The sequence below is a fragment of the Syngnathus floridae genome, chromosome 18 (assembly GCF_059516105.1).
Source record: "Syngnathus floridae isolate MCC-2025c chromosome 18, RoL_Sflo_1.0, whole genome shotgun sequence".
Classification (NCBI taxonomy): domain Eukaryota; kingdom Metazoa; phylum Chordata; class Actinopteri; order Syngnathiformes; family Syngnathidae; genus Syngnathus; species Syngnathus floridae.
In genome coordinates this window covers 9,396,251-9,422,071 of record NC_142430.1, presented here as the reverse complement: position 1 = coordinate 9,422,071, position 25,821 = coordinate 9,396,251, and the positions used below count along the sequence as shown (strand labels likewise).

At 41.1% G+C, this 25,821-nt stretch overlaps 3 protein-coding genes across 10 annotated transcripts in view; 2 read left to right on the top strand and 1 right to left on the bottom strand.

Moving 5' to 3' along the window:
• LOC148382964 (dynein axonemal heavy chain 9-like) overlaps positions 1 to 13,497 on the top strand; it is a 33,700-nt gene extending 20,203 nt beyond the window's left edge. Inside the window, exons 19-28 of the mRNA XM_088360218.1 lie at positions 143 to 291; positions 1,536 to 1,663; positions 4,377 to 4,604; positions 6,263 to 6,454; positions 6,531 to 6,722; positions 8,239 to 8,409; positions 9,525 to 9,707; positions 10,722 to 10,975; positions 11,046 to 11,181; positions 12,696 to 13,497. Coding sequence (XP_088216344.1) covers positions 143 to 291; positions 1,536 to 1,663; positions 4,377 to 4,604; positions 6,263 to 6,454; positions 6,531 to 6,722; positions 8,239 to 8,409; positions 9,525 to 9,707; positions 10,722 to 10,975; positions 11,046 to 11,181; positions 12,696 to 12,923 — 1,861 coding nt within the window. The 3' untranslated portion in view covers positions 12,924 to 13,497. The remainder of the gene's footprint in view (positions 1 to 142; positions 292 to 1,535; positions 1,664 to 4,376; positions 4,605 to 6,262; positions 6,455 to 6,530; positions 6,723 to 8,238; positions 8,410 to 9,524; positions 9,708 to 10,721; positions 10,976 to 11,045; positions 11,182 to 12,695) is intronic.
• A 2,317-nt stretch (positions 13,498 to 15,814) lies between these two features.
• LOC148382962 (transmembrane protein 238-like) overlaps positions 15,815 to 25,821 on the top strand; it is a 68,566-nt gene continuing 58,559 nt past the window's right edge. The window contains exons 1-2 of the mRNA XM_088359603.1: positions 15,815 to 15,924; positions 16,670 to 16,740. The gene's annotated coding sequence lies outside the window, so the exon portion shown is untranslated. The remainder of the gene's footprint in view (positions 15,925 to 16,669; positions 16,741 to 25,821) is intronic.
• The window catches only part of shisa6b (shisa family member 6b), a 37,598-nt gene continuing 29,532 nt past the window's right edge, over positions 17,756 to 25,821 (bottom strand). For 3 of the 8 annotated variants that reach the window (XM_088359591.1, XM_088359595.1, XM_088359592.1), the window contains 4 exons: positions 25,213 to 25,233; positions 22,203 to 22,355; positions 20,253 to 20,356; positions 17,756 to 19,719 (listed from right to left, as the gene is read on the bottom strand). In XM_088359591.1, the coding sequence (XP_088215717.1) occupies positions 18,826 to 19,719; positions 20,253 to 20,356; positions 22,203 to 22,355; positions 25,213 to 25,233 (1,172 nt within the window). In that variant the 3' untranslated portion in view covers positions 17,756 to 18,825. The remainder of the gene's footprint in view (positions 19,720 to 20,252; positions 20,357 to 22,202; positions 22,356 to 25,212; positions 25,234 to 25,821) is intronic. The other 5 variants (XM_088359597.1, XM_088359598.1, XM_088359594.1 and 2 more) reach the window with 3 other exon arrangements.

The window sequence follows — 25,821 nt, the reverse complement described above, 5'->3', positions numbered from 1 at the left end:
CAATGAGTAAAGTTTGCAAAAATATTGCAATGTTGAAATTTGAAATATCTGTCCATCGGTCTAAACTGGAATAGTTTGAGCTTATCTGTGAAATATACCAAAGAGTAGCGCTGATAACATACATAGTTCCTTCTCCTCACAGAGACTTTGTGGAGGAGAAACTCGGGGGCAAATATGTGATTGGCAGATCTCTGGACTTTGCAGTGTCCTTTGAAGAGACAGGTCCGACAACGCCCATGTTCTTCATCCTCTCTCCCGGAGTTGATCCTTTGAAGGATGTGGAGAAACACGGTAATGCTCTGGCTGTTTTATCTTTAATAAGCCGTAAAATTCCTTCTCACAGCATGTGGGACGTTATCAGAGCATACATACTGTGAACACAGCTGTCATTTTTTCATATTGTGGAAAACGTGCGATTTCTTTTTTGTGAAACAAACCATTGAAGTGAAGTGCAGGCATACCTACTTGCTACTCTGATTGCAAGTCCAATAGATTAGCGATAACAGCAGTTGTTCCATCACTTCTGCCTTCTTATGTAAGCCACCACGGGTAGATTGAAGGGATTTTACAAAAGGTCACATATTTACGAGACCACACCACTGCTGAAATAGGGCCAACGGAAAGTAAATGCCATTTGCTTCCGACTTACTTTACAGTTGTGGATAATGTGGATGAGCTTTATAGCCATTTTTGGCCAACATATTGTACTGATGTGCAGTGTGGTGACCTAAAAGTCTCACTGAGTTGCCTGCCAAATATTTAATGGCATGGAGCATTCACAATGCACAATAATCATCCCAAGAGAGCAATTGATATGTCTCAATTACACTAATTGAACATCTAAGGGCCATCTATTGGATTTGACTCTGTTGTTTTGATACATCTTCAAAGCCAGCGTTAAACAAATAATTCCATTTCAGATTGGATCAGCTCGAGATGAAGCAAACAGACCTTGAACCGCTTATGAAATCCTTTCTTGATATGATAACAGGAATGATTTCTCCAGGACCTTGTCTGTAAGAGATGTGCTAATTGAATATCAGAAGCCTCATGCTGAGTGGATCAAAGCTGCAAGTGATATCATTGCGATCGAAAGAGGATGCCACCAGAAGATGTTTTTATTACAACTACTGGCAACTTTAATCATTTCCATTTTGAATATACCGGCGCTGATGAAATGATTTTGAGCTCAGTAGGGGGGCGACTATTCTTAGGAAGCTCACTATCTGTCTGCTGCTAGGTCGACGTCGTAAGCCACAAACCTAATTGTTTTGTTCAATCCCAACGACACAGGTAAAAAGCCATTTACTTTCTGCTTAAATTAAAGTGTTTAATGTCTTACTGGGAATTAGATTGGAAGATCAATTTCATTGCCATGTCGGTGTGGTTATTGCCAACGCAGAGGTTGAACCTTCCACCAAAAGTGAACCTCGAGATGTTGTTTTTTTCTTTTTCAAACTTTTTATTACGCTCTTTGTCGAGCCTGAAGTTGTTGGATACCAATTACCATGTTGCTATTTCTTTCTTTCTTTCAGGAAAGAAGCTTGGTTTTACATCTGACAACAAGAACTTCCATAATGTATCTCTTGGTCAAGGTCAGGAGGCCATGGCTGAACAAGTTCTTCATTTGGCTGCTAAAAATGGCCATTGGGTCATATTACAGGTCCAGTATAACCATCTTATATTCATAAGATGTAAATTTAGACCATGGTTCTCACACTAGCACTAATAAGCCAGTCATTCAAATGTGCTTGGCCAGTATCATTGATGCAACACATACGTACCTCTGTCCCAGCTTCAAAAAGTGAATGAAAATCTCTACGGGAATTGTCTTCCTGGAAAAGCCGTGGCATCCAATAGCGCAATATCTATAGCCACACTTCACCTCTTATCAGGAGGATAAGGCTCACGTTTGCATTTTAAGTGGAAACCTTGGTGGAATTCTAATGGGAAATATCGACGGATAAAAACCGCAAGCCCCCCCCTCCCCCTATTTTTCTTTTAATACTGTATATATTTACATGCCCCGATGTTAGATAAGAAGAAAAGAATGGTATGCCCCAACTCTCCACTGGAAAAGGATAACACGGAGAAGCAGTTGTTTTAATTACCTTTGCATAAGAATTAAGATCAATAGGCTTAAAAAGGATTGTCCCCTTGGCAACAAACCACCCACTCGCTTTATCATCAACTATCTGTCTGCCTGCTGAGAGCTGCTGGATCCATGACACTGGCAAGTAGCAGAGAAAGAGAGAGAGAAAACATTGGGGGTGTCATTAGCTCACTTATTTTACCAGTTGTATCTCCTGATATTATGTATTTCGCTTCCCACCATGATTTGGATTCTCGACTTCCAATTAGATTATACATCCATCACCAAGTCTATCAGTGCTGGGTCATTGGCCGGTTACCCTTCAACATTTATACTGCAGAAGGCCAGCTCCTGCAGAGACGGACGGGGCCAGAGATGTAGAAGCTTTGAAAGCAACCTCATGGGTAGTTGGCGTGATGTGGAGGCAATCAGTCCAGTAGATTGAACCTGAATATCCTACACAAGTGGGAATCAAGTGGCCTGAATTTATTGCTAAAGCCACCGCATTAGCAAGCAGTAGCCCAAAGAGTTGGAGACAAAAAAATAAATCGTAATCCGACCAAGCATTCAAATCAGTGGTTTTTGTGAGCTGTCACAAAGAGTTGTGCTCACAAACATCTAAATGGCCACCCACTAGCTCTGCACCTGGTCGTCATGGTCATTCAGTATGGGATGAGCAGTGATGCATTTAAAATAGGGAAAGCAACTCTGATCCTCAAAGGACACTCTCCTACATCTTTGTCTCCCTGTTGCAACACACCTGATTCCAAAGGTCTCAAACCAAGAACTTTTGACTGCAAGGCAGATGTGGGCAATTTATAATATTTCTGTCAGCAGTGTGGAATTCCTATCTCTGGACTTGGACCACCACTTACTTCACTGCGCTCTAACCATTTCAACTTGAAATGAAATGTGAGGTGCTGTGTTTTCTAAATTTGTTAACGTAATTGAATTTCGACGACGCTGCCAGTCATTGTGACAGCTCTTGCGCTGGGTCCACAATCCAGTTTGTCCTGCCCATATGCAACGGTTGTGACCCCGCAGGGCTGCATCTTCAGTGCTGGAGCTCAGCTGTGCAGTTATCCATCGCATTGCTCCTTGGCCTGCGTTGGCGTTTGCCTTTGTATGCTCTTTGCTCGCTGTAACCTCCATTTTGCATTCCCTCGGGTTGTATTGGATCGAAATGTATCAAAAAGAGTTTTGCCAGCTGTGGCTGCTGATGGGATTTAAAGATTCATCGAAATAGTAGATGACGCTTTGAGGCAGGGGTAAGAAGAAAACTTCTCGGCGACTTGATTTGAAAGCTGCTCTTTTTGTGTTGTTTGTTTGTGACTCACTAGTGCATCTGTCTTTCTTCACTTCCATAGCCAGAGGATAAATGGTTTCATTACTGTTACAAATTGTAAGGCCCTCTCTCACTTCTTCTGTGGACGTCTTTATTGCCTGACTATTTACATGGCGAGAAGAAGGGCTTGCGCTCAAGCCTGATGAAAAAGTGCTCGAATTTCGACTTCTAATTTGTATAGCCATTCATTCTTCTCCAGAGTACCGAGAGAAAAATGTACTCATCACTTTGTCTCCTTCAACGATTGGCCCTGACCCGACTCGACTTTTCTCTCTTTACGCTAGCCCCCCTTTAGTTCAATGTCTCCCAAAAAATCGGACATTCCTTTCTGGCGTGTCCCCTCGCTCGGAAAAAAGGCTAACTTCAGCCATCATAAGGAAGATTAAATATGAAGAGCAAATGGAAATGAGAAAGTAAAGAGGCTTAAGAATTAATGACTGGAGTTATTAGTGCTGTAATTAGATTTAGGGAATGGGCAGTGCTGCATGGTTAAATGTGTTGGGAGGTGGGTACTGGGGGGGGGCACGGCTGACTGCTTATCATTCACGGGATGTCCTGCAAGTGTCAAGACAGTTGAGATGGAAAATTGAGCTCATCCAAGCTTGTGTGATCGTACAAGTCAGCTCCGCTGCCCGGGCTGTCCTCGCAAGATGAATTTGCAGAAAAGTCAAGCTGAAGTATCAAGCGAGAACGCTTGCTTAATGTCAGCATCTTGAAAATTGCTTTCAAGTGCTGTGTACCATTTAATTTAGTGCCACTTCAAAGTCAAAAAGATGGGGGGAGTGTACCAAAATTAATTTCTCCTTTTTTGCTAGTTGTCATGACAATTAGGAAAGACATGGGTGCTTTCACAACCGAGACCCTTAATAAGTTAGTCTGTGTCTTTGTTTTAGCCAGATCCTATTTTTGTCTCATTCCTTCTTCTGTTTTTTTCTGTAGAATATCCATTTGGTGGCTCGCTGGCTGGGTACTCTGGAAAAACTTCTAGAGCAGCAAGCTGAGGGGAGCCATGAGAACTTGAGGGTTTTTGTCAGTGCTGAGCCTTCTTCCAGCCCTGAGGGCCACATCATTCCACAAGGCATCCTGGAGAACTCCATCAAGATAACCAATGAGCCACCAACGGGCATGCATGCAAACTTGCATAAGGCTCTGGACAACTTCAATCAGGTAAAACCTTCTAGTGGCTTTTCCCACATTATTTGTGTTATTCTCAAAGATTCACATCATCCAGTGCAGGTCAAGAACCAGGAAAACCACAAATTCCCTCTAAAAAACAGCCAACAAAACCCAGACGATGAGGGGGGCGACATTTGACTTAGCCAGCGAGGTTCAAATGAAGAAAGAGGGGAAAGGGACAGAAGGAGATAGACAAGAGTACAATGGGTACCATAATAGCTATATCAATGGGGTGGTGTAGAGTTGACCACCTTACCCGCCTCTTCTGTAATTGCTTTCATGACCCCGTCCCCTGCCCATTGAAGAGCCCCTGAATTTCATGGCAATACTTTCAGGCCATGGTCAATTTTTCCTTATTTTGGCCTTGAAAATTGCTCAGCTACTCGGTTGCAAGTGGATATAACAAATAAACATGAGCACAACCTTTGATTAGGCCCATTTGCGATATTTAGGTCATACACGGTCTTTCTAAGCGTATTTCCGTGTTTGTTGAGTGGTAGGTGACACAACATATGCTAGTTTCCATTCCAGTTTTGTCCTCAAGATGCCAATTTGCCAAAATGAAGCCTTGAGCAGATGGCCCGTTCGCTCAACCTGAAACACTTCATAGCCATGGAGGACAGATGTGAGTGTGGCACATGTGAGCATTAAAAGCAGCCAAAGTCACTTTCCCACTTTTGGTTTTTTTGTTTGTGACCGGACATTTCCTGGCACACGTATCCCTCATAGTGCTGAGTGTGCTGTATTGAGCTTAAGCTTTTTTTCCCCTAATTTACCGAGTCTGTATTTTTTTTTTCTTTTTACCAATTGCATGTAGTATGTGTGTGCAAATGTCTTTGTTGATCATCTGACTGCTTGTTGTTTTGCTTGACTACTCAGGTGATGAAAAGAAAGGCTTTGCATCTCATTCCGCAAAGGGAGTATTGTGCAGAAGGTTAATTAAAGCTCCAGAAGGAGTGTGTTTGCCATAGTCTATGCAATGGAGTTGTGAGCAAGCATGTGCATCGTGGGAGTCAGCTCCCCAGGGCGATACTTCAGTGGCCCTCGTCGTCACACTATCCGTGACATACTGGTGGAATGTTTCCAATCCAGCATCATTGCTTCCATAGGTTTTATTGGGTTGCTTATTTAACAGTCACTTCCCACTAGAGATTCCATTGCCTTTCACGTTTTTTATTAGCCTGTCGAGAATAATGGTCTCGGGACACTGGTGGCAATTAAAAGGTAATTGTCATGCTTTTGGTCATCTACGCACCCAAAAAACTCTGCTGGTGACGAATGAATCTAACCGATGGTCTTGCTTACAAGGGGATTTTTTTTACCTCATCAAGATGAATATGTTGTGATATCTGATGTGTTAGCTGTGACTGTTTTCCTCCAAATTGTATGCACAAGGAATTATTCAATTTATTTTTTGGTGGGTGGTCATATGGTGGGTTTCATTTCATTGATTTTCCTCAAATTAATTTGTTATTCAATAAATATTGCATGTATTTCAAATTAAATAAAAATCGAGATGTTTCATTTATATATATATTCCTATTTATATTTTTATTATATACTATATATCTTTTTTTTAAATTTGAATTTACAATTGAAATTCCAATTTTATGCTGGTTTAAACAAGACTTTTTTTGCATTTTTTGCAGGACACGTTGGAAATGTGCGCACGGGAGAATGAGTTCAAAAGTATTCTCTTTGCACTCTGCTACTTCCATGCCGTGGTTGCAGAGAGGAGGAAGTTTGGTCCTCAAGGATGGAACAGATCATATCCTTTTAACACAGGAGACCTCACCATCTCAATCAATGTCCTTTACAACTACCTGGAGGCTAATCCAAAGGTGTGCTGTGTCAGAACATAAACCATTTGGAATTTTGGGGCGGAAAGCTTTACCCTAGTGTTTACCTGATTCCTAGGTGCCCTATGATGATTTACGCTACCTCTTTGGAGAGATCATGTATGGAGGCCACATCACAGATGATTGGGACCGCCATCTATGTGGGACCTACCTCGAGGAGTTTATTCAGCCTGAGATGATGGAAGGAGAGTTCTTTTTAGCACCGGGTTTCCCTTTGCCTGGAAACATGGACTACAACAGCTATCACCAGGTTGAGCAAACACTTTTATTGAGCTCTTTTATTGCCACCCAAATTGTTAACAAGACATGACTGATTACATAAAAAAGTTAATTGTACCACTAGATTTTGCGGCTGTTTCTATACCAGAAGATGCATGACCAAGAGTTTCCTCCAACACACCGTCGATGGCTGGGAATTGCTCAAACTGAATTGCTAATCAGCTCCATTTCCAAATGAGAGTGCTAAATCAATAGCAATAAAACTCCCAGATGGGTTCCAGAACTCAACAGTTTTCTAAATTTTGCGCACAAGTAGAGTCCCTTTTGTCGGTAGGAAGGCACAAACTAAATTTGAGTTGGAATATAGCAATGATACATAACAATATATTATAGTAACAGCAATTTACTGCAGAGCTGTACTAATCAATAGTTTGACTTGGATGATTTTTATTGAATGTATCAGTTGTTTCCCACTCACATATAAGGATGAATTTTAAAAAAACTGCAGTTCTACCCCACTACAAACATATTCAATAAAACTAATATTAAAAGTAATAACTTTCTTGCAGTGTCACTCAAACATTTTTATCTGTGGAATTCAGGAGGGTTTTTTTTCTTTATAGAGTTGGAATGAGTGCCAGTTATTTAATGACTTCTCTATAATAACATTTTCTAGAATACTACATTAACTTTGAGCTGCCTTCATGGCAACCACAGTCTCGCGAACACACAGTTATTAGGCCAAACCCTTTTTTTTTTCCCTCAGATCACTTCAGAAACAAATTGTGACAGCTGCAAGCTTCGTAAAGTTACTGCCTCACCTCAGCCTACCTCACCTCGACTGTTATATGATGTTATATATCTGTGAGCGTGAACCTTAAATGACAGGGTCAAGTCAGAATAGAGCCAGGTCATTGTGTCAACTGCTGCTGCACACAATAAAGACTCTATAAAAATACAATTTATTTATGATACATCTGACAGGCCCGTCCATTGCCACACAGCCATCTGGAGCTAGCTTCTTGAGTTATATATTTGAAAGAGATGTCGTAGGACAGGAAAGGAGTGAGTCAGCACTTTTCTTTTCATTGTAGAAATAAACAGGTCTATGCAATCAGCAAAAAAGTAGATCAAGCAATATGACAACAAAGTCAAAGACCCCCCCCATTTCAAAAGAATATGATTACAAACCTGAGCATTTGAGTTTTTCTTTAATGTCATGTCCATCAAAAAGTATATTGATCATCATGGAGCAGCAGATGGAAAATCTCTTTTTTTTTTTTCCCCTTGCCTCATTAGCAGCTTGTCAAGTGTTTGAATTTTCAGACATTTTATTTATGTTTCTATTCTTCCTTTGTCAGCAATACTTCAAATCAAACACCTGAGTCAAATGAAAAGTATGATCTATGTAACAGTTTGCGTGAATTCATGTTATTCTGTTTAAGAAAGAAAACTTTAATGTCCCTTCAAAAATAGTTTTTCATTTATATTAGGAAATAAGAGTGGAATTATCTGCTAAGCTCTAACATGGATTTCTTGTCCTCCAGTATATTGACGAGACTCTACCAGCCGAGTCGCCCTATCTGTATGGCCTTCATCCCAACGCCGAGATTGGCTTCCTGACACAAACGTCGGAAAAGCTTTTCCATACTGTACTGGAGATGCAGCCCAGGGATGGAGGTGTCGGTGAAGGGGGAGGAATGACACGGGAGGAAAAGGTCAAATATGATTATTGGCACTGTCCGGTGCTGAACTGTCCAAAGAAAACACAAATCATAATACTGTCCCACTTGAGTGGAAAATGTGAATGTTTATCTGGATTTTTTTTTTTAGCTTTGACCACAAACACCTGTTCAATCATTTTTTTTGTGCAAAATTCAAACATAATACGCTTAATCCGCACCTCTGGTGTGGAAGGCTTAAGGCAATAAAAGCATAGCATGTAAACACGGTAATGATTGTGATTTGAAGAGTCAAGCTGTCACCTTGAGCTCCTGTATAAAGCACGCTTCTCCACAAATGTGAAGTTCATGCTAGATTCTGGAAAGTTGGACCTGCTGTTAAATTCAAGATGACAACAGGTGACACTTTGTGTAGCTACTGCATTCTGAGGGGAAGAAAGTGCAGCCAACTGCTGCTTGAGCTGATTTTTCCCATGTTTTTTTTTTGGTTGTTGTTTAAATGGAAGGGGGTGTTCTCTGGTCTCCTTTTTGCTTCAGTGTTGCTCTGATGTAAAATTTATTTGCCCTGAAAAGCAGTAGAGTGTGAAGTATTGTGCTCTTCTTGTACCATTAAGGTACTCTGATTTTTTTTATTTAAAACAATATTTCAATGACCGCACTAAATAATGATATGGTTGTCGGGCATTTTTGTATTATTCATGAGTGGATTTGCCCATATGTGAACCATTTCAAATGTGTCAACATTTTACCTGAGAAAACATTTGACTTGTCTCAGCATATTAACAGCCACTTTGTATTCAGCCAGCTCAGTACCTGCCAAATTATGACCAGATATTTGAACTGGAAAAATGCATGGATAAGATGACTTGTCCAGTTGCCTTGGAAAAATGTTGACACAGACAGACATCAGACAAAAATATTACATGAGCATCGATTAGGCTTTTATTGATAGAAAGAAGCTGTCATTGCAAAAAAAAAAAATGCTCATAAATATTTATGGACATGTTTATTTATAACAAAGCAGTTCCTCAGTCAATGTTAGTGCTGGATTTATACAGCAATAGTCTTTTGAGAATTTAATTAAAAATAACTATTTCTTAAGAAAGAAATATACTTATCAGATATATTTACTATTGTTCATTTATTTCAAGGTACGTACAGTGCTGGAGGAGCTTATTGAGAAACTCCCTGAGGAATTTAACATGGGCGAGCTGCTGGGAAAAGCCGAGGAGAGGACTCCCTACCAGGTTGTGGCGGTGCAAGAGTGTGAGCGCATGAATCTTCTCACCCAAGAAATCAGACGTTCCCTCAATGAGCTCAGTCTGGGACTCAAGGTGAGATAATTAAAATGCAGGCAGACATTAATTATTGATCGTCTCTTGGTCTGCTTGGGAGTGGTGCTTGGCTCTGGTGCCGACACACTCCCCTAGAGACGCTGTCCTTACTTGGGTCCACGGTGTTCTTGGAAGATGAACAGATCTTTTTGTTGTCCACTTTTATTGATTTTGATTTTATTTCAAACTGTAAAGCACTTTGAGTTGCATCTATGTTGAATAATAAATCATATGCTATGCAATAAGAATCATTAACATCTACGATTCTATCCCAGCTAAGCTTTTTTGCCTAAAATATCAGTAAGACTGACTATTAATAAGACTGACTTAGACCTAGCTTTAAAAATTATAAAAAGGCACAATATGCGGGAATCGTGTGTCAAGTTTTATTGAGTCATATATGAACAACCAAATGAAAAGAGGACGAAAACTGTGTAAAACCGTTTGTCAGGAGTTATGAGAATCTCTCAACATTAGCACCGCCAATAAATCGGCTCAGTGATTTAAAGGCCACGGTGTCTATGGTACCAGCAAATGGAATCATATTTTGCCTTTACACTCAAATAAACAGGGACTAGTACAAAGGTGTGCCAGTTCATATGATTATTATTCAACTTTCATGGTTGTGCTTTGACATAGATAAACACCCCAAGGCTTATCATCCTCGTAAAGCAGTTTGTGACTGACGCTTGTGGGTGTCAGCGAAACAACAATTCCGGTATCAGTGGATGAAGGACACCAATGTTGTCACATAGATTCTCTCATTATGCCTGCATGCATGAGTACAGATCCCCCCCCCCCCCCCCCCCCTTAACATGCTGTAATGTGTCGTTGAAAAATCATTTTTGTCATCCCCTCACACAAAATGAACTCCATTATATTAGAGCCAAAATTGTAGGAACATCTCAGAATTTAGATGCTGATAGGATTTTGATGCGCTTTTGGTGATCAGCTAATTAAAGCTGGAAAACCAATACCCCAAAAATTGATTGCTGTCTTTCAATCATTATTTAGGGGGAACTAACCATGACCAGTGACATGGAGAACCTCCAGAATGCTATTTTTCTGGACATGGTACCAGAGACTTGGAGCAAGCGTGCTTACCCCTCCATGTATGGCCTGACTCTGTGGTTCACTGATCTGCTGGCCCGGATCAAGGAACTGGACGTCTGGACAAGTGACTTTGTCCTACCTTGCGCAGTGTGGCTGACCGGCTTTTTCAACCCGCAGTCCTTCCTCACCGCCATCATGCAAGCCATGGCTCGCAAGTAGGGCTTTATCGGTATGGCAGCTTGAATTCTTGACGTGTTTGAAAGTGATCTCACGTTTGGATGACAGGAACGAGTGGCCTTTGGACAGCATGAGTCTGCAGTGTGATGTTACCAAGAAGAACCGTGAGGACGTAACGGCGCCACCTCGGGAAGGTGCTTATGTCCATGGACTATACATGGAAGGTGCCCGCTGGGACACACAGGTACAGCTTAAGTTGTTTATTGATTTTGCTTCACGAGTGAAGTATTTTGACATCTGCCACAACTCATAATAGAAACAATATAGATTCACAATCCTCTCCAAAACAGGCTCCATTAAATTAAAAGCATAGAATTGTCAATAATGTCTTTTGCAAGATTAATAATTACGATCGTAAGGGCTAAGGGGTCTATTGATTATTTTATTGCTCATGAGATTGCAGCGTATACTGACTAGCCGATTAGCCGTTGGCCATATGTTGAATTTACCTTTCCGTGCACCCTACACTTACTCGGTAAACGAAGTTGGATATTTATTCCCGTAAGGATTTCAGCATTCCATTTGCGGCTGGATTTTCTGCTTTGCATCCCACTTGCATTACTCTGCTTCTCTGGGCTCTGTCTATCTAAGCATGCTACCTCTAGTATAGAGAATATGTTGCTTGGCTTTCAAGCTGCATCCCTGTAGACTTGTTAATTGGGGAATGTGCAGAGTGTGCACTTGAACATTTAGATCTCCCCTTAGTTGAGTGGTTCCTTTTTTCTTCATTAAAGTTAGAGGCGGCGGCAAATAGACTCTCCGTTAGATGACTCAGGTAGCTTCTTGTTGCTGCTCTCGTCACTTCTCATCCACTCCCGTGCCCTCCTTATGCATGCGCGTCTCCAAAGGCCGGTTTCGCGCCAATGTCGAGGAATAGGAGAGTAAGCGCTACTCCTACAAGACAGTGTAGCAATAAAAGTCAAAGATTTATGATAAGCCTACTGATCTATATTTATGAAGCTCACCTCTTATTCAAAGGGGTATCATGCATGAAAAAAAAAAAGCTAGATACTGAATTTGATGTGCTCTAAGTAAATCTGATTTGAATTCTGCGAAGGTATGGTCATACATATTATATGTGTTTTGTCCAAATTGTATTCTTTCTTGGTAAATCCAAAATCTATCCACACACAGCATAAATTTAATGTTATAGAGACGGATAAGTAGCTCCGCTTCTGCTATGACATACTTTTATTCGAACTATGGCAAAAATGTTGTCTTTACATGGCCCCCCTCCTAAAAGAAAAATATATATAATTTGAGTGAGGTGGTATATTATGGTCGGCCATGCTTGCTTAAAGTTGTGCATCATTTCCAGATTCAATTAAGGCTTTTGTCCTTGGACTTAACCAAAGTCATGGGGATTTATACACAGCCCTGCCTGCAATCCTCTCCTCTATGCATGCATGGTGAAACTTGAGTTTGTCAGCCACTAAATGTAGGAGGATTAATTAGCAAGACAGACCTCCCTGTTTCAGTGAGTGTTTTTGAGGCAGGGCATTCTGACTTTGTCTCAAACACTGTCGACTTTCAAACACACTTCAAGATTATGACAATGTTGTGTGCTCTGAGTGTCCCATTAGTCTGGCGTCAAACAGGATTAAGCCGACATTCAAATGCCGAAAGAAAAATATAGAAATAACAAGCTTCCGCTGCACATGCCAATCTGTGGTCATCCTCTTGTCACCTGTCTGTCAGACCGGCTTGATTGTGGATGCCCGCCTGAAAGAGCTCACTCCCGTTATGCCAGTCATCTTCATCAGGGCCATCCCCGTGGACAAACAGGAGAACAAGAACATGTACCAGTGTCCGGTTTACAAGACCCGCCAAAGAGGGCCTACATACGTGTGGACGTTTAACCTGAAGACCAAAGAAAAAGCCTCCAAATGGACCTTGGCTGGAGTTGCTTTGCTCTTACAGATCTAGAAGGTTTCGAAAAGCTTTAGTAGCGGTGCTACAACAGGGACACGTTTCAATTGACGATGCCAATTATGTTTGCTTTTGTTTTGAAAAAAGTCAATTATATTCGGAGGTCTCAAAAAGCTTTTCATACAACTACCGTATTGCAAATGATTAATAGAGAAGACTCGCAGTATGCTTCATTAATCAAGTGCATTCCAAATCATTAATACTGAATAGATGAGACTGGCGGTATGAGAAATTGTGAAATTCTTGTGGGTTTTTTTTTTTCCATCTTCAGCACATAAATTTGCACATTAATTGAAAGCCAATTCACTTCCTCTTGCTACATAGATACATCAATGTTACTTGTCTTTAGCTTCCGTCACTCTTGGTGAAATTGAAATTCCTGGAAATCATCATGTCATTTGTCTCTATCCAGTTTATCCTCATTATTTTTGTAGTTCCAAAGATTTTTATACACCAAACAAGAAAATGTCTTTTGTTGCTTGTTTATCTACTCTTAGCACATTGCATGATGATACAAAACAAAACTGTAAATGTAGACTATAGTAATAAATAAATAAATAAATAAATACAATAGATACTGACGCACTGTTCTGTTTCTTTTTCATCCAGAACTTGGAGTCCTTTAATCATGTATTCAGAGACAGACATGGAGGTGTGAAGAGGGTGGAGCAGATGATACATGGGGGACAATCAAAGTAGAGCAACTATAATACAGATTGAAGTGGCAAACTATTGACCTTCCAATTTCGGTCCAACTGACCTTTTCATAGTGTTTGTAAACAAAAGGCGCCAAGGTCCAGAAATTAGAAATCCCTACCACAATTTTGGTTTTAGCCACAGGTGCTTGGCTATGGCAGGGTTTTGGATTTGACACCTCTAAAACTCTCCCAGATAAAATGATTTCTTGGTTTGAAAAAGAATAATAACCAACTAACTATGCAGACCACAAATAACTGATACAAAGGTGTAAAGTATTAGGTAAAAAGCACCCACAGGCTGCTGTTTGGGGAGTTTTAATGCTCGTGGGTGATGGGAGTCAAGGGAAACTACCAGTCTGTGTAGGCAGGTTTTCTGTAGACCGCAGTTTAAGACTTTCCTTCTTCTCAGCCCACACTTTGCAGTCCAAAAATGACAATGCTTTCTCTTTAATGCCTTCTCGGGTGAAATGGATGTTGCTGTCCACTGAGTTAATGTGTTCCGTAAACAATTCTACTTTACAGGCTTTCATCTTAACCTCTTAGAGAGAAAATAGCTCATGCCAAAGCTTAGAGAGCGAGAAATTGGGGAGGGGGGGGGGGGGTATCACCTATCTACGACATGACAAATTGAGCATCCATTTCCCACCAGTACACCAAAACCACCTAGAGACTCATTATCTCTAGATAGGTAGTGTTGGGTGAACTCTATTTTTGCTAAGATTGTATTTAGTTTTGTTTCATGTTATGTCTCGTTTCCATGCATATCTTGCTCATTAGTTGTTGGGTATCTGTTTTTATCTCCTTTTATAATTAATTTAGCAGAATTTTCCAGTGAATTTTAGCAGACATTTGATCCATTTTTGAAGCCATTTATTTTGTCTTATTTAAGCAATATTGGAAAGATGTAAAATAGTGCCCCCCATACATGGACATCATGGACGAGTGTGGGGGTGGGGGACATCCGTTTGTGTGAGACATTTGGTGGTTGCTTGGTTACTGGTCAGTCCAGTAATAGGAATCCTTTCAAGAGACATACTGTTTATAATGGACCCTTACTGAACACAAATGTTATCTATACATGATAATGCATCTTCAGCATTGTCAACTTTACTCAACATTCTCATTTCTAAAATAAAGTATGCGACCTGGACCTGAACATACTGTATAGTAAGTTTTTCTCTTTCATGTACTGTAATTGCCCTAGAGTATAAAACCTACTGACCTCAGTTCTTTAAAGCCAGTCCACCTTTTTTTTTTTTTCCTCGACATGTTTGATATGAATATCCTCTGTCAGGTTGTCAAGCAATGAGCAGAGTGAGTGATGATGAGACCAGACCTGCTCGGGAGTGTCATGACTGATGATGAGTAATGAATCTTCGAATGAGGCCCAACAGCGGAGCCTTCAGTGGAAGAGTCTGACGTCGCCATGGTCAAAGAAAGAAAGTGAAAGGGTCAAATTCATGTTGAGATTCATTTCTCATTCGAAGTAAATTGTTTTGAGGAATCCAACGCAAACAAGTCATTTTCATAAGAAGTGTTGGTAAATGGCACAATCTTGCCTCAGTTTGGAATGCTAAGTCCTTCTCCTCACTACTTCCACCCAGAACAGACAGAACGGCTGGATTAGGCTGCAATATTGGGACAATACAAGCAGTCTGGCGAGCCTGGCGAGGCGAGGCGAGTCACTGCCTCTGCAGACCAGCAGCGCAAGGAAGGAGCTGCTTTTGGCTGCGGCTGGTGCCGGAGGTAATTAGCTTTGACAGAGCTGATGAGTTGCTAATTAAATGTTTATCCGAATCTGGCATCTGTCGTAAAACAAATGTCTGTTAGCGGCCTACAATCAGTGGATTATCACAAAGGGCTCTGTTTGGGTGCTGCACGTGGGGAGATAAACTGCAAGACAACAATGGATTCCGAGTACTTTCTGCCAGAAACTAGTTGACGGTAAAAACACTTCATGTCGGGAGATTCCTGTGCCTCATAATGGCACTGATTATCTTTTCGTTCACATTCAAGAAGACATTTGCTCAAACTTTTATATTTGGCTGTTGAAACTATTTTTTTTATCTTCATGCATTTAAATGTGGAATGAACCATAATAAAATGGTGCGATAGAATGATTTTGTATAAGAGAAAACAAGCAGCAACTATAAATGGAAGTAAAGAGACTTGTCTGTCCTTTCTCTCCAGCTCCACCTACGTAATTAGGCAGCAGGTGTACAAGAAGGAAGTCCTGCCCACTAAGTCCCACAGAAGCAAGAGGAACACAAACTCAAGCAACACCACGACATTGTGCACAGGTCAGAACTTTCTTTCCATGTTTGTGTTTCAAGTATAGGCAATAAAACTGATCCCACGACAGTGTAATGAAAAGTGCCATGTGAAATATTAAACAAGAAAGAAAAACATAAGGTTGCAGTGCTAGTCAAGGTCTCCCAGGTGTGTCACCCTTGTTGCCTCTCCCAGCAAATAGATTCTCGGATTGAAATATTTTCATTTAAATGCTGATGGCTTTAGAATTGGAGTCGCAAGCTTATCTTTTTAGCGACACTTTGCGATGAGAGTTGTTGACCAAATCTCTCACACACACAGATTTCCATGAATTTAAAGGAGGTTGACAATTTCACTGACCAGCATTAAAGCTAGCTGTTAAGACTGTGCTTTTTAATCCAGATTGTCTTGCACTGTTGACCTAGTTGAAACATATGTGCCCTATGTCAAGATGAAGCTGTTTGATAAAGACCAAGCTCTGGCTGTGAAATAAATGGGACTAAATGAGTGCAATTAACTGTCTTTAAATCAGAGACCACCGAGCTGCAGACTCTTAAACTATCCCCATCTTCTCCAGAAATGTTGCCATTTTAAATATCTTAAATATTTGTTTTAGTTGGAAGTCACCAAGTGTTACATAGTTTTGTCACTGTCAAAGTGGGAAAGAAAAGCTCAAGTGTTGATTTGAATCTGAAAATATGACAGCAGATGTTGCTTTGATTTATTGACTGCAAAAGGCTGTGCTCTTAACTGTCCTCTTGCTTTATGGTCTAGTGTGAAGTCAACTCTGGATATGACAGCTGCAGAGCTGCAAGTCAACTCAACAGTTTGGAAAATGTTCTAGGGTGAGTCTGTTCCTGCCTGCTGGCAAAATGCTAAATATTACTCTCATTCAACCCACTCAAACAATCCTAATTCAGTGTGGGTTCAATTGAATGTATAGCATCCGCAGTTGAATTGAATGACAACTGCGCATGTCACTTCATGTTTAATATTTTGACATTCAAGTAGACCAGTCGAGAAATGCTGTCACGGTCCGACTATTGTGTTTGCACTGAGCTTTATTTTAATTTAGCAACACACCAAAATGTGCTTTTTCCCTTGACAATCATGACATGCTTTTGTGGTTCAATGAAAACTAATACAGGTAATCCTTTGCAGCACATAATGTTGAGTTTAATTACTTCATGTCTTTCAGTGTGCAGCAGCCCTTATCTTTACCCTTGCTGCTCTTGTATTTCATTTTATTAGATTGCATAGTCAGTCATTTTGTTGTTGCTGCTCACTATGCTATATATTATTGGAGCTATTGATGATAAATTCTATCATTTCTTGCTTATAGTTTGTCTAGTATTTTGATTTGACTTTGCTTCTTCAGTATACTGTATTCCAAGTTTTGAACAATCCATTCATCCATGCAGCCTAAATGGCAAATTTCATGCACTACAGTATAATACAGTATAATTAGTCTTGTTCTTTGTTATGCCAGACGAATGTTAAAGTTCACTTGAATTATAGGAGACCTATATGACTTGTGTCTATGCTTCTCATTTCAACTAAAACAATTTAATAAGCTATTCCGAGGGCACTGACGGGAGAGGAAGGGCATGAATCCCACTTCTATGTTGAGGCATGACATTTTCATGCTACTAGGAAAGGTCAAGAGCAGGAAGTTTTGGCTTGTAAAAATAATAGCCTTAAGTCATTAATAATCTTTCCTATTTTTTTGTAGTACATTTAATAATAATATTGAATTACTTTGTCAGCTGATATAAAGTCTTCTTCAGCCAATTTAAAACTCACAAATGATCCCATTGTCATCCCGCAAATAAAAATAAACACAGTCCTGAAGTAACAATATTGAATGTTTAAAAAAATATGAATGTTTATTTGTCCCTATGAGCATTATAATCCATTTTCATAATGTTCAACATCGGTGATGTCAATGGAACACGGTACACATCCAAGTATGAACAGTGTTTTTTGTATTTTTTTTTTAATCGTCACACAGTCGTTCCTTTCTCCCTACAAACAGTTTTGCAAAGACACACACAATATAGTATTTTTTTTTCCTGTCAAATACTTGTTGAAGTGGGTTTCTAATCTGAACTCACAAAACAGTGATCATTTTTAGTTGTTCTTTTTAAGAATCCATTGAAAACAGACACTCTAATACGAAGTCCATTCAGTTCAGATCTATCCAGGATAATGTTTATATTATAGCTTATTTACAATCATCTACTTGAAGCAAAAGAAACCAAAATATATCATTGTCATGGTTCACTTGCAAAGAAATGCTAGCCATCACTAAAAACTCTGAAATAATATAATTAGTATTCTATCATGATTGTGCTTTGTAACCCACATAACCACTTCAATTTTGGAAATGGAACATCTGTTAGAGGCACCTGAAAGTGCACATTTCAGATGCTTTTCACTTATGAGTAGGACGGGGTGCACATTGTTTTATTTATTTATATATTTATAAGGTTATTACAGGTTCATCCAAGCTCATCATCTGTGTTGTACATCAGAAATCAAGGAGGAATTTGGCCCGTGGCTTTCACTGTGCAAAGCCCTTTGCGATTTGCCCCAACTGTTCAGAGATGTTGTCGATTGGCTGGACAAAGAGGCTCAGTCGAGACTTGAGAATGAGGCCAGGGCCTGTACATGGATAAGAGAATGAAGATGGAGGGAGCTCTAGTATTCGGCATACGAAAGTGAGAATTTTGCCAAATTAAAATACTCGGAATGCAGTGTACAGTGTAGCTCGTTTTACCGGTCTCTCACGTTAAGCTAGTGAATGTTCTTGGTCCTGGAACATGGGTCAAAGTAAAGCGAAGTCCTACTCGAAGAGAGTAGTGAGCACAGCGGCCTACCAAGGCCGGTTGTGTTTTTGTCTGTGCAGTTCAGGCACTCCTTGGTTGCCATTACACAGTCACCTCAGTCTTGCTTCCTGTGCGGTAGTGCTGTGGATGTTGCTGCTGTTGTTGCTGCTGCTGCTGCTGCTGCTGCTGGTGATGCTGCGGGGCGTAGTGGAGCTGCTCCACAGTGTGAGTCCGTCTGGCGGCAAACGCCTGCCGCTTGGATACAGTCTGGTTCATTGCTAAAGTGTTGGAGTGTGGGGCCGCCGCTGCCGCCGCCGCCACCGCTTGAGTTCCGGCGCCGACTCCGCCACCGCCGTTGTTCGAGGCACTGGGATGGGAGTGCATTTTGGTCATCTTGTAGCGATCCATAAGAGGCGTGGTGGGTATGAAGACGTCCGTGTGCGAGATGGCACGCGACATGGACTTGTCGCTTCCGTAAAACTCACCGGAGATACTGCTGACCATGCCGCGCTTCAGCGACAACATCAGCTTGTCCGGCGAGAGCAGGGGATCCTGGGATAGAAGGCGGTCTTGTGAGTACAGGCGATCTTGTGAGTAGAGTCGTTCTTGAGAGTAGTGGCGGTCTTTTGAATAGAGGTGTTCCTGGGAGAGAAGCCGGTCCTTGGAGTACATGCGGTCTTTGGTGTACAGGCGGTCTTGGGAAGTATGGCGGTCCTGCGGAAGAAGGCGCTCCTGGGATCGAAGCCGTTCGGCGGACAGCAGCTGCTCGTCCGACAGAATCCGGCCTCCGTAAGGGGACATCCCGTTCGAGGATGTGTTGTAATCCTGTTGCGGGGCTCTCTGTGGGGAGAGGACCCGATCTTGGGACATGGCTCTCTGGACTCGTCGGGGCCTTTGTCGTTGCTGGGACTGCTGTTGAGAGGACTGTGACTGGGGAGTTGCCTGCATGATGGAAGACTGTGGAAGCTGACTCTGAAGCTGCTGTTGTTCCCGATGCTGCAATAAAGGGAGCAGAGCAGAGCAGACAAATGGAAATTGTTAATCACGGGCTCTCGGTACTTAGTCGTGTCCTCATTGCCTGCACTATCATTACTGGTTGTATGTGGAGATTTTTATATAGTCAAACGAAAATTACAAACATTACTAGGGTGTGTTATTAATTCTATAATTGCTCTTTCCTAATTGCAATGCAGTGGATAAATGTCAGCTGGTGGGAATTCTGTAATAGAATGATTGAACAAAGAAATATTGAAATATATTTTCTGGCTTCAAAGGTACTCAAAGCGCTTTAACAGCATCAGGAGAAATCGGCGATCTTACCCGAGATTTTTTTTTTTTAATTTGGTTTGCACCAATCTAGATCAAAGTGCACTGCTTGATGGAATCCCAGATGTTGTTTCACACAGACCGGCACTGTTATGACTACTAAATGCAATATTTGTTGCGGAAAATCAAGGTTAAGCCAGCATAGTAGTCAAGACTCTTGCGTACTTTGGCTAACAGCCAAAAATGAGCACTTATTTACTCACCTGGTCTTGAGTGATTTTGAGAACATGCAAGGGAAGAGTGCCTCTCGCTGCCAGGTCAGGCAGGTGTCTCTTCCGAGTGTAGTAGTCCTCAACGTCTTTATCTGCTGAAGAGGAAATGAGGAAGGATAAAACAGATGCAAGAGGATATTTAGAGGAAAATCTCATGTTTCAATGCACGGGAAGAATGCAGCTCGAAAAGCACGACGGCGTTCAGGGAACAGGTCATTGAGTACAGTGTGAAAGAAGAGACACAATTGCAGTCGGATGATATGACATGCCAGGCACATAATATCCACATGTCCAGATTGGGAAGCCGACGGTGCAGGAGGCAATGGCTGTGGGGGCGGAATTCTCAAAGGTCACATAGAAGGAGATTCATACATTGTCATCACATAGACACGTGGCATCCAGTACATGCTAAACAGCAGAGTGACACTGTACAATGAAGTATGTATTCTTCAATGTCGTTGCGTTCCCTTGTTTTTGATAGATCATCTGTACATAAGTGTAACATGCATTGAGATTGGAATAATTTTCCAGAAAGCACTGTAGCACCAACATGCCACATGAAACCATGCAAACAAGTGCAATTTATATACAGGATTTATAATTATTAGGGATGGCTGAGTGCCGATACCAAGTGATCTTATTTTAACATGCTGCTGACGCTAGCCACCAATACTTAGGTATCATAGCGATCTGAAAAAAGTGGTAGCAAACCTCTTTTATTATGATCATTATTATTCAATACATCAAATAAATAAACAAAATGTCAGTGTTGTTTCCGAGCACTGACACAAATGCCGCGTCGTGAAAGGTAGGGTGTAATTTAAAAAGGGAGCCAACATTAGCCTTATTGAGAATTCATACACGACCTTTTCAGTCGGAGCTATATACAGTATGTGAGGTGTTGTTTATGCCACCTGTCAAGGCTACTCACCGCCAAAATCCCCTTCTGCGGCCTGTCCCGCCTTCTTCCCAAAAATAAACGTCCTTTTCTCGAGTATAATGTACGCGTTGCGCACTCTTATTACCATCTAGCGTAATCATTTGTAACATACAGGTATATTGCCTCTATTTCTCATTTTGGTACTTTATATGATTAAGCCTTCTTACATTTGTTTCTTTTATTATACCCCAACACTGAAAACATCTCCATCATTGTCCTCTAAGCACAATTCAAGTAGTGTGATATGAAAGCAACTGGAGAACCTCCTGGCCTTTTGCCGACAACTCAAGAAGCATACGTTGTGTTTTTAATCGCTTGTTGATATTTTAGTATATTTGTAAACATTTTGGCGAACCAAAACAAAAGTGTAAAAGGAAGTGGATTTTGCTACCTTGTCATTTTGCTAAACAAGTGAGCCATATGGAGTGAGACCTGAAGGCATTGGAGATGGCTCCCCTCACATTGATTGGGAACCAGAAGTAAAAATGAGGCAGGAATGATGAAATTACACAAGCCTTAAGGAGGAGGTGCGTTCCACTTCAAAAATGGCATGAGATGAGGCGACCACATTGAATTCCAGAAATCCAGCAAAGCAGCGCAAAATCAATACAGAGCTGAGACAGCTTAAATGTTCGATTAGAGCGCAGAAGTTGAACAGAGAAAGAAGAGAATGAGTTGTTGTTTTTTGGAGATACACAAAGCGGGTTAAACTGACTCCCTCTAAATTTGGAATTCTTTCAAGGTCACAAATGGCTGACATGAACATAAGCTCAAGTTTATTTACAGGACTCACAAAAATCAAACCAAATAGAGTATAGAAAGTAAAAATCGGAACAATAGCGGGACAGTGACCCAGGAACGTGCAAATCAATGCTTTCTTTTCTTTGTACACTTGTGACAATAGCCCAGAAAAAGTTTCTCAAGGTCTCACCAAGGCACAGAAATCATGCATGACATCAGGGAGGCCTACTCTTGCATTAGTGCTGTGAACTTGGACCTACTCAGTTTCTTCAAAGACGAGAAGCGGCTGAGGTCGGCTTTGATGGCCGCCTCGTAGGAGGGCGGCAGGTGGGACAGACTCTGGAAGGAGCGTGAAAAAGACAGGTCGTAGGGCTCCGTCTGCGAGGTCAGGATGCCACTTATCCGATTGTTGTCTAGAGACACGTACATACATATACAGACACATGGGAGGGAGGCAGGGAGGAAAAAAGAAATGGGCTGTACCGGCTTCTCCTTTCCGACCTTCTCCCCGTTTAAAATGAGTCAAAGCACGATGAGACCAACCACAGGCAACCACTATGGAAGACCACCCGCTGAGACAAAAAAGCAAAGATTGAAGCTGGAGTTCTTAGTCCTACAAATATTTCCTGGAGGCAGATTTGCTGTGAACTGTTCCCTGGCGTGAATATTTCAAATCCATGGTTGGAACCCCCAGAGCAGAGGAAGTGCATATTGTATATTTATTTTGCTTCTGGATGTTGCAACCAGTTATGACAAAGAATACCTCTCTTGGAATTTGAAGTACCTGGGTCATTTTAACTCGACCCAAATACTCTCGAGTAACTTGTAATCTAATTTACTTCAAAACAATTGGTAAATTAACTGAGTTGCTTTTTTAAAATAATAGAAATCAGTAGAGTACCTGGCAACAGTGTCAATTTGCTACTTTAAAATGAATCTGCACCACATTGGGTGCTAAAAAAAATTGGATACATAAAAAGAAAAACTTTTGTCATGTGACTATTGGCCAACACATGAAGACGCATTTTACTGGCGATAGGACAGAAAACAGACAGCTGCAGCAAACTGTTAAGAGACCCCAATAGGTTTGCATGTGTGTGTTTGCAATACCATTGGGATATGTGAATGTCTTCCCAATATATGCCCAGGGCACTCAACATAAACATACAGAAATAAAAACTGTAGAATTCATAAAACAATCAATACAAACTCTTGAAATCCATATATTAAGAAAAAATTCTGAGCCCCACTTAAGTGTGTCAAAATGCTGCTGAGGCTAAATAAATCTTGGTTCATTTTAAACTCATCTTCAAAGAAGGCGGAAATAAGACAATTTTATAAGAACTTCGACTCAATGAGGAATCGTTTTGTTGATTTGATGGAGCTGGAGTGACAGCATGGCTCAAACCTTGTGTGGCTATCTCGGCTCAGCACCTGCCTTCACCGTCGACTTATTCAAGGGAGCTGTTTCCTTCGCCTCTTCCACTTAATCACTAAATTGAAGTGAATCTGCCTTGGGGAATGACTGCAGCTTTAAAAACCCCAACTCGGGGTCACACTGTACCAATATCAAGGACTGACTTGACAAGTGTCAGGGTTTGACAGGAAAGACTAATGTCCAACAGATTGGGAAAAGGAAAACAGACCGAGACAAGACCACAAACAACAGATGCGCGCGCTCGGAAAGTGACCTCGCTCGTGACAGTCGCTACGGGAACGGCGTCTGGCAGCTAACGCCTGCTCGGGCTGAATGACGGCGGCCGGGAAGAGCAACAGGGTTACTTTCATCTACGGCACGTATTGGCAATCCTCCTCGTGTCTCCCATCCGCTGCAGACTTCCACGCTCTGTCAGTTTTATCTATCCAACCATGCTGCCACCCACTTTTGCTCCTTAATTCTTTCTTGTGCGTTTACAAGGCCCCCGCTCTCATTTCCTCACTGGCTCCAGCTCTATCTGGTTCTCCCATATGAGCGAGCGAGTCTGCGGTGCGCTGCGGAGCGCTGCGGAGCTGCAGTCATGGGTGCGGCCCCACACCAGCCTCCAATGAACAGATAAAAATACAGCTTTGGTAAGTGCTGCATGATGGAGGACGGGGAGGAAGAGAGCAAGACATTGAAGATAAGCAAAGCTTCAAAAAAAAAAGGATGATGACGAGAAAAAATAGAATGAAATGAGGAGGAAAGCTTGAGCACGGACGGCAGGGGGGCAACAACAGGGGGTCCCGGGAGCCGGAAGGACTGTGAAGGATGTGTGTGGACTGCATCAATAAGGGATGATTTGACTCGGGCTGCTCTATAGGGTTCTCTATTTTAAAACGGACGCAAGATGTAGTGACGGGCTCAAAAAGTTGGACTTGACCTTTGAAGACTGATACTTATTGTATTTGTCCATTTTTTTTTTTAAATCCCAGATCATTTTGATATATTAATTACTTTCAAGTACAGTAAAAGGTGCAGAATCCCCTATAAATTAGAATATACAAAAGTATTGCAACTTTTGTAGTATTTTTTACAATTATTTTTACTATACAAACAACTAATATCGTATAACTGCATCAAATAGTGATGATGCTTATTAAAAATGTATGTACTCATTTTTATTAGTTTAGCTTATTAGACTACAGACTACTAAATTCAGTAAGACTTATTTTTGCCGTTGCCATATTTTTAGTTCCGCAGCTTTATAGCCTCTTGCACCAATTGCAGAAAAAATTCCCAACATTGAAATTTATGATTCTTCTACCACGATTGGTCACATCAAAGACAAACGGGATTATCTTATCATACAACGTCTTCTCCCGTGTGAAGGTGAAAAGCTGCCAAATTCACTGGCAGATATGTAAAAAGGAATGTTCAAAGACAAGAACAATGAATCCTGAAACAGATGGTGTGAACCATACAGAGCACTTGGGTTAACATGGAAGACGGAAAAACAGCGGTGACCCAAAATCCGCACAAGAAATGAGGCTTGAAACGAACATCTTAAAAAATATGCTAAATCTTCTTTGGTGCATAAGTATAAGGGAAGGTTTTAATTTTTTTTAATTATACCTGCATGGACACAGGAGATTTTCATGGGATTTGTGGAAATTGCTCTGGCCTGTTCCTAAAGCTTTTTCAACTTAGTACATTATTCATCTGGTTCCCTGGGTCGTACACAAACACTGTGCGTGCGTGCGTGCCTCCATACCAAGCAGCACAATTTTTATTTAGTGGAAAAACATGTGGGGTGTGTATGGGGAGAAAAATGTCATTTCAGTTTAACTTACCACGCCTCAATGATCGGTGAGCTACCAAAACCAAGTAGAAAAAAATAAGTTCAGTGACATGTTGACGATGACACAAACAGAGACTACTTCATATTCAGCACAGCCTGTGACCAAAGTCCCCCCTCAGAAAAAGGAATTTAATCACTTTTTTTTTTTCTTCTTTATCTCCCAGGCTTGTGATAAAGGAAGTGCAAATGATGTGCATTTTCGGTGCTATTTCCTGCATGTTTGTCACAGGCCACTGGGGGGTTCTTGCCGGTGGACTTAATCTTAAAAAAAAAAAAACATGTGCTTAAATTTGAAGCCTGTCTGAGAGTCTTCTATCAAGGATTTTTTTGGATGTGTTGTTGGAATTGACTTCATGTTTTACATAGATACAAGTCAAATGAATTTAGCTTTTGGTTATTGGCTTGTGTACATGTGTTTGTCAGCCCGACATCCAGAAGCTGGCTGATGCATTTCTAGAAAGGTTACATCGCTTGACTGGATGGACATCTCCACTGTGTATCCTTACGCAACACAGTCAATTAGTGACCACAGCCATTAGGACAAACATGTGAGTGACAACTTCTAGAAAACAATTTAGCTGAATGCGCTACTGCAGCGGCA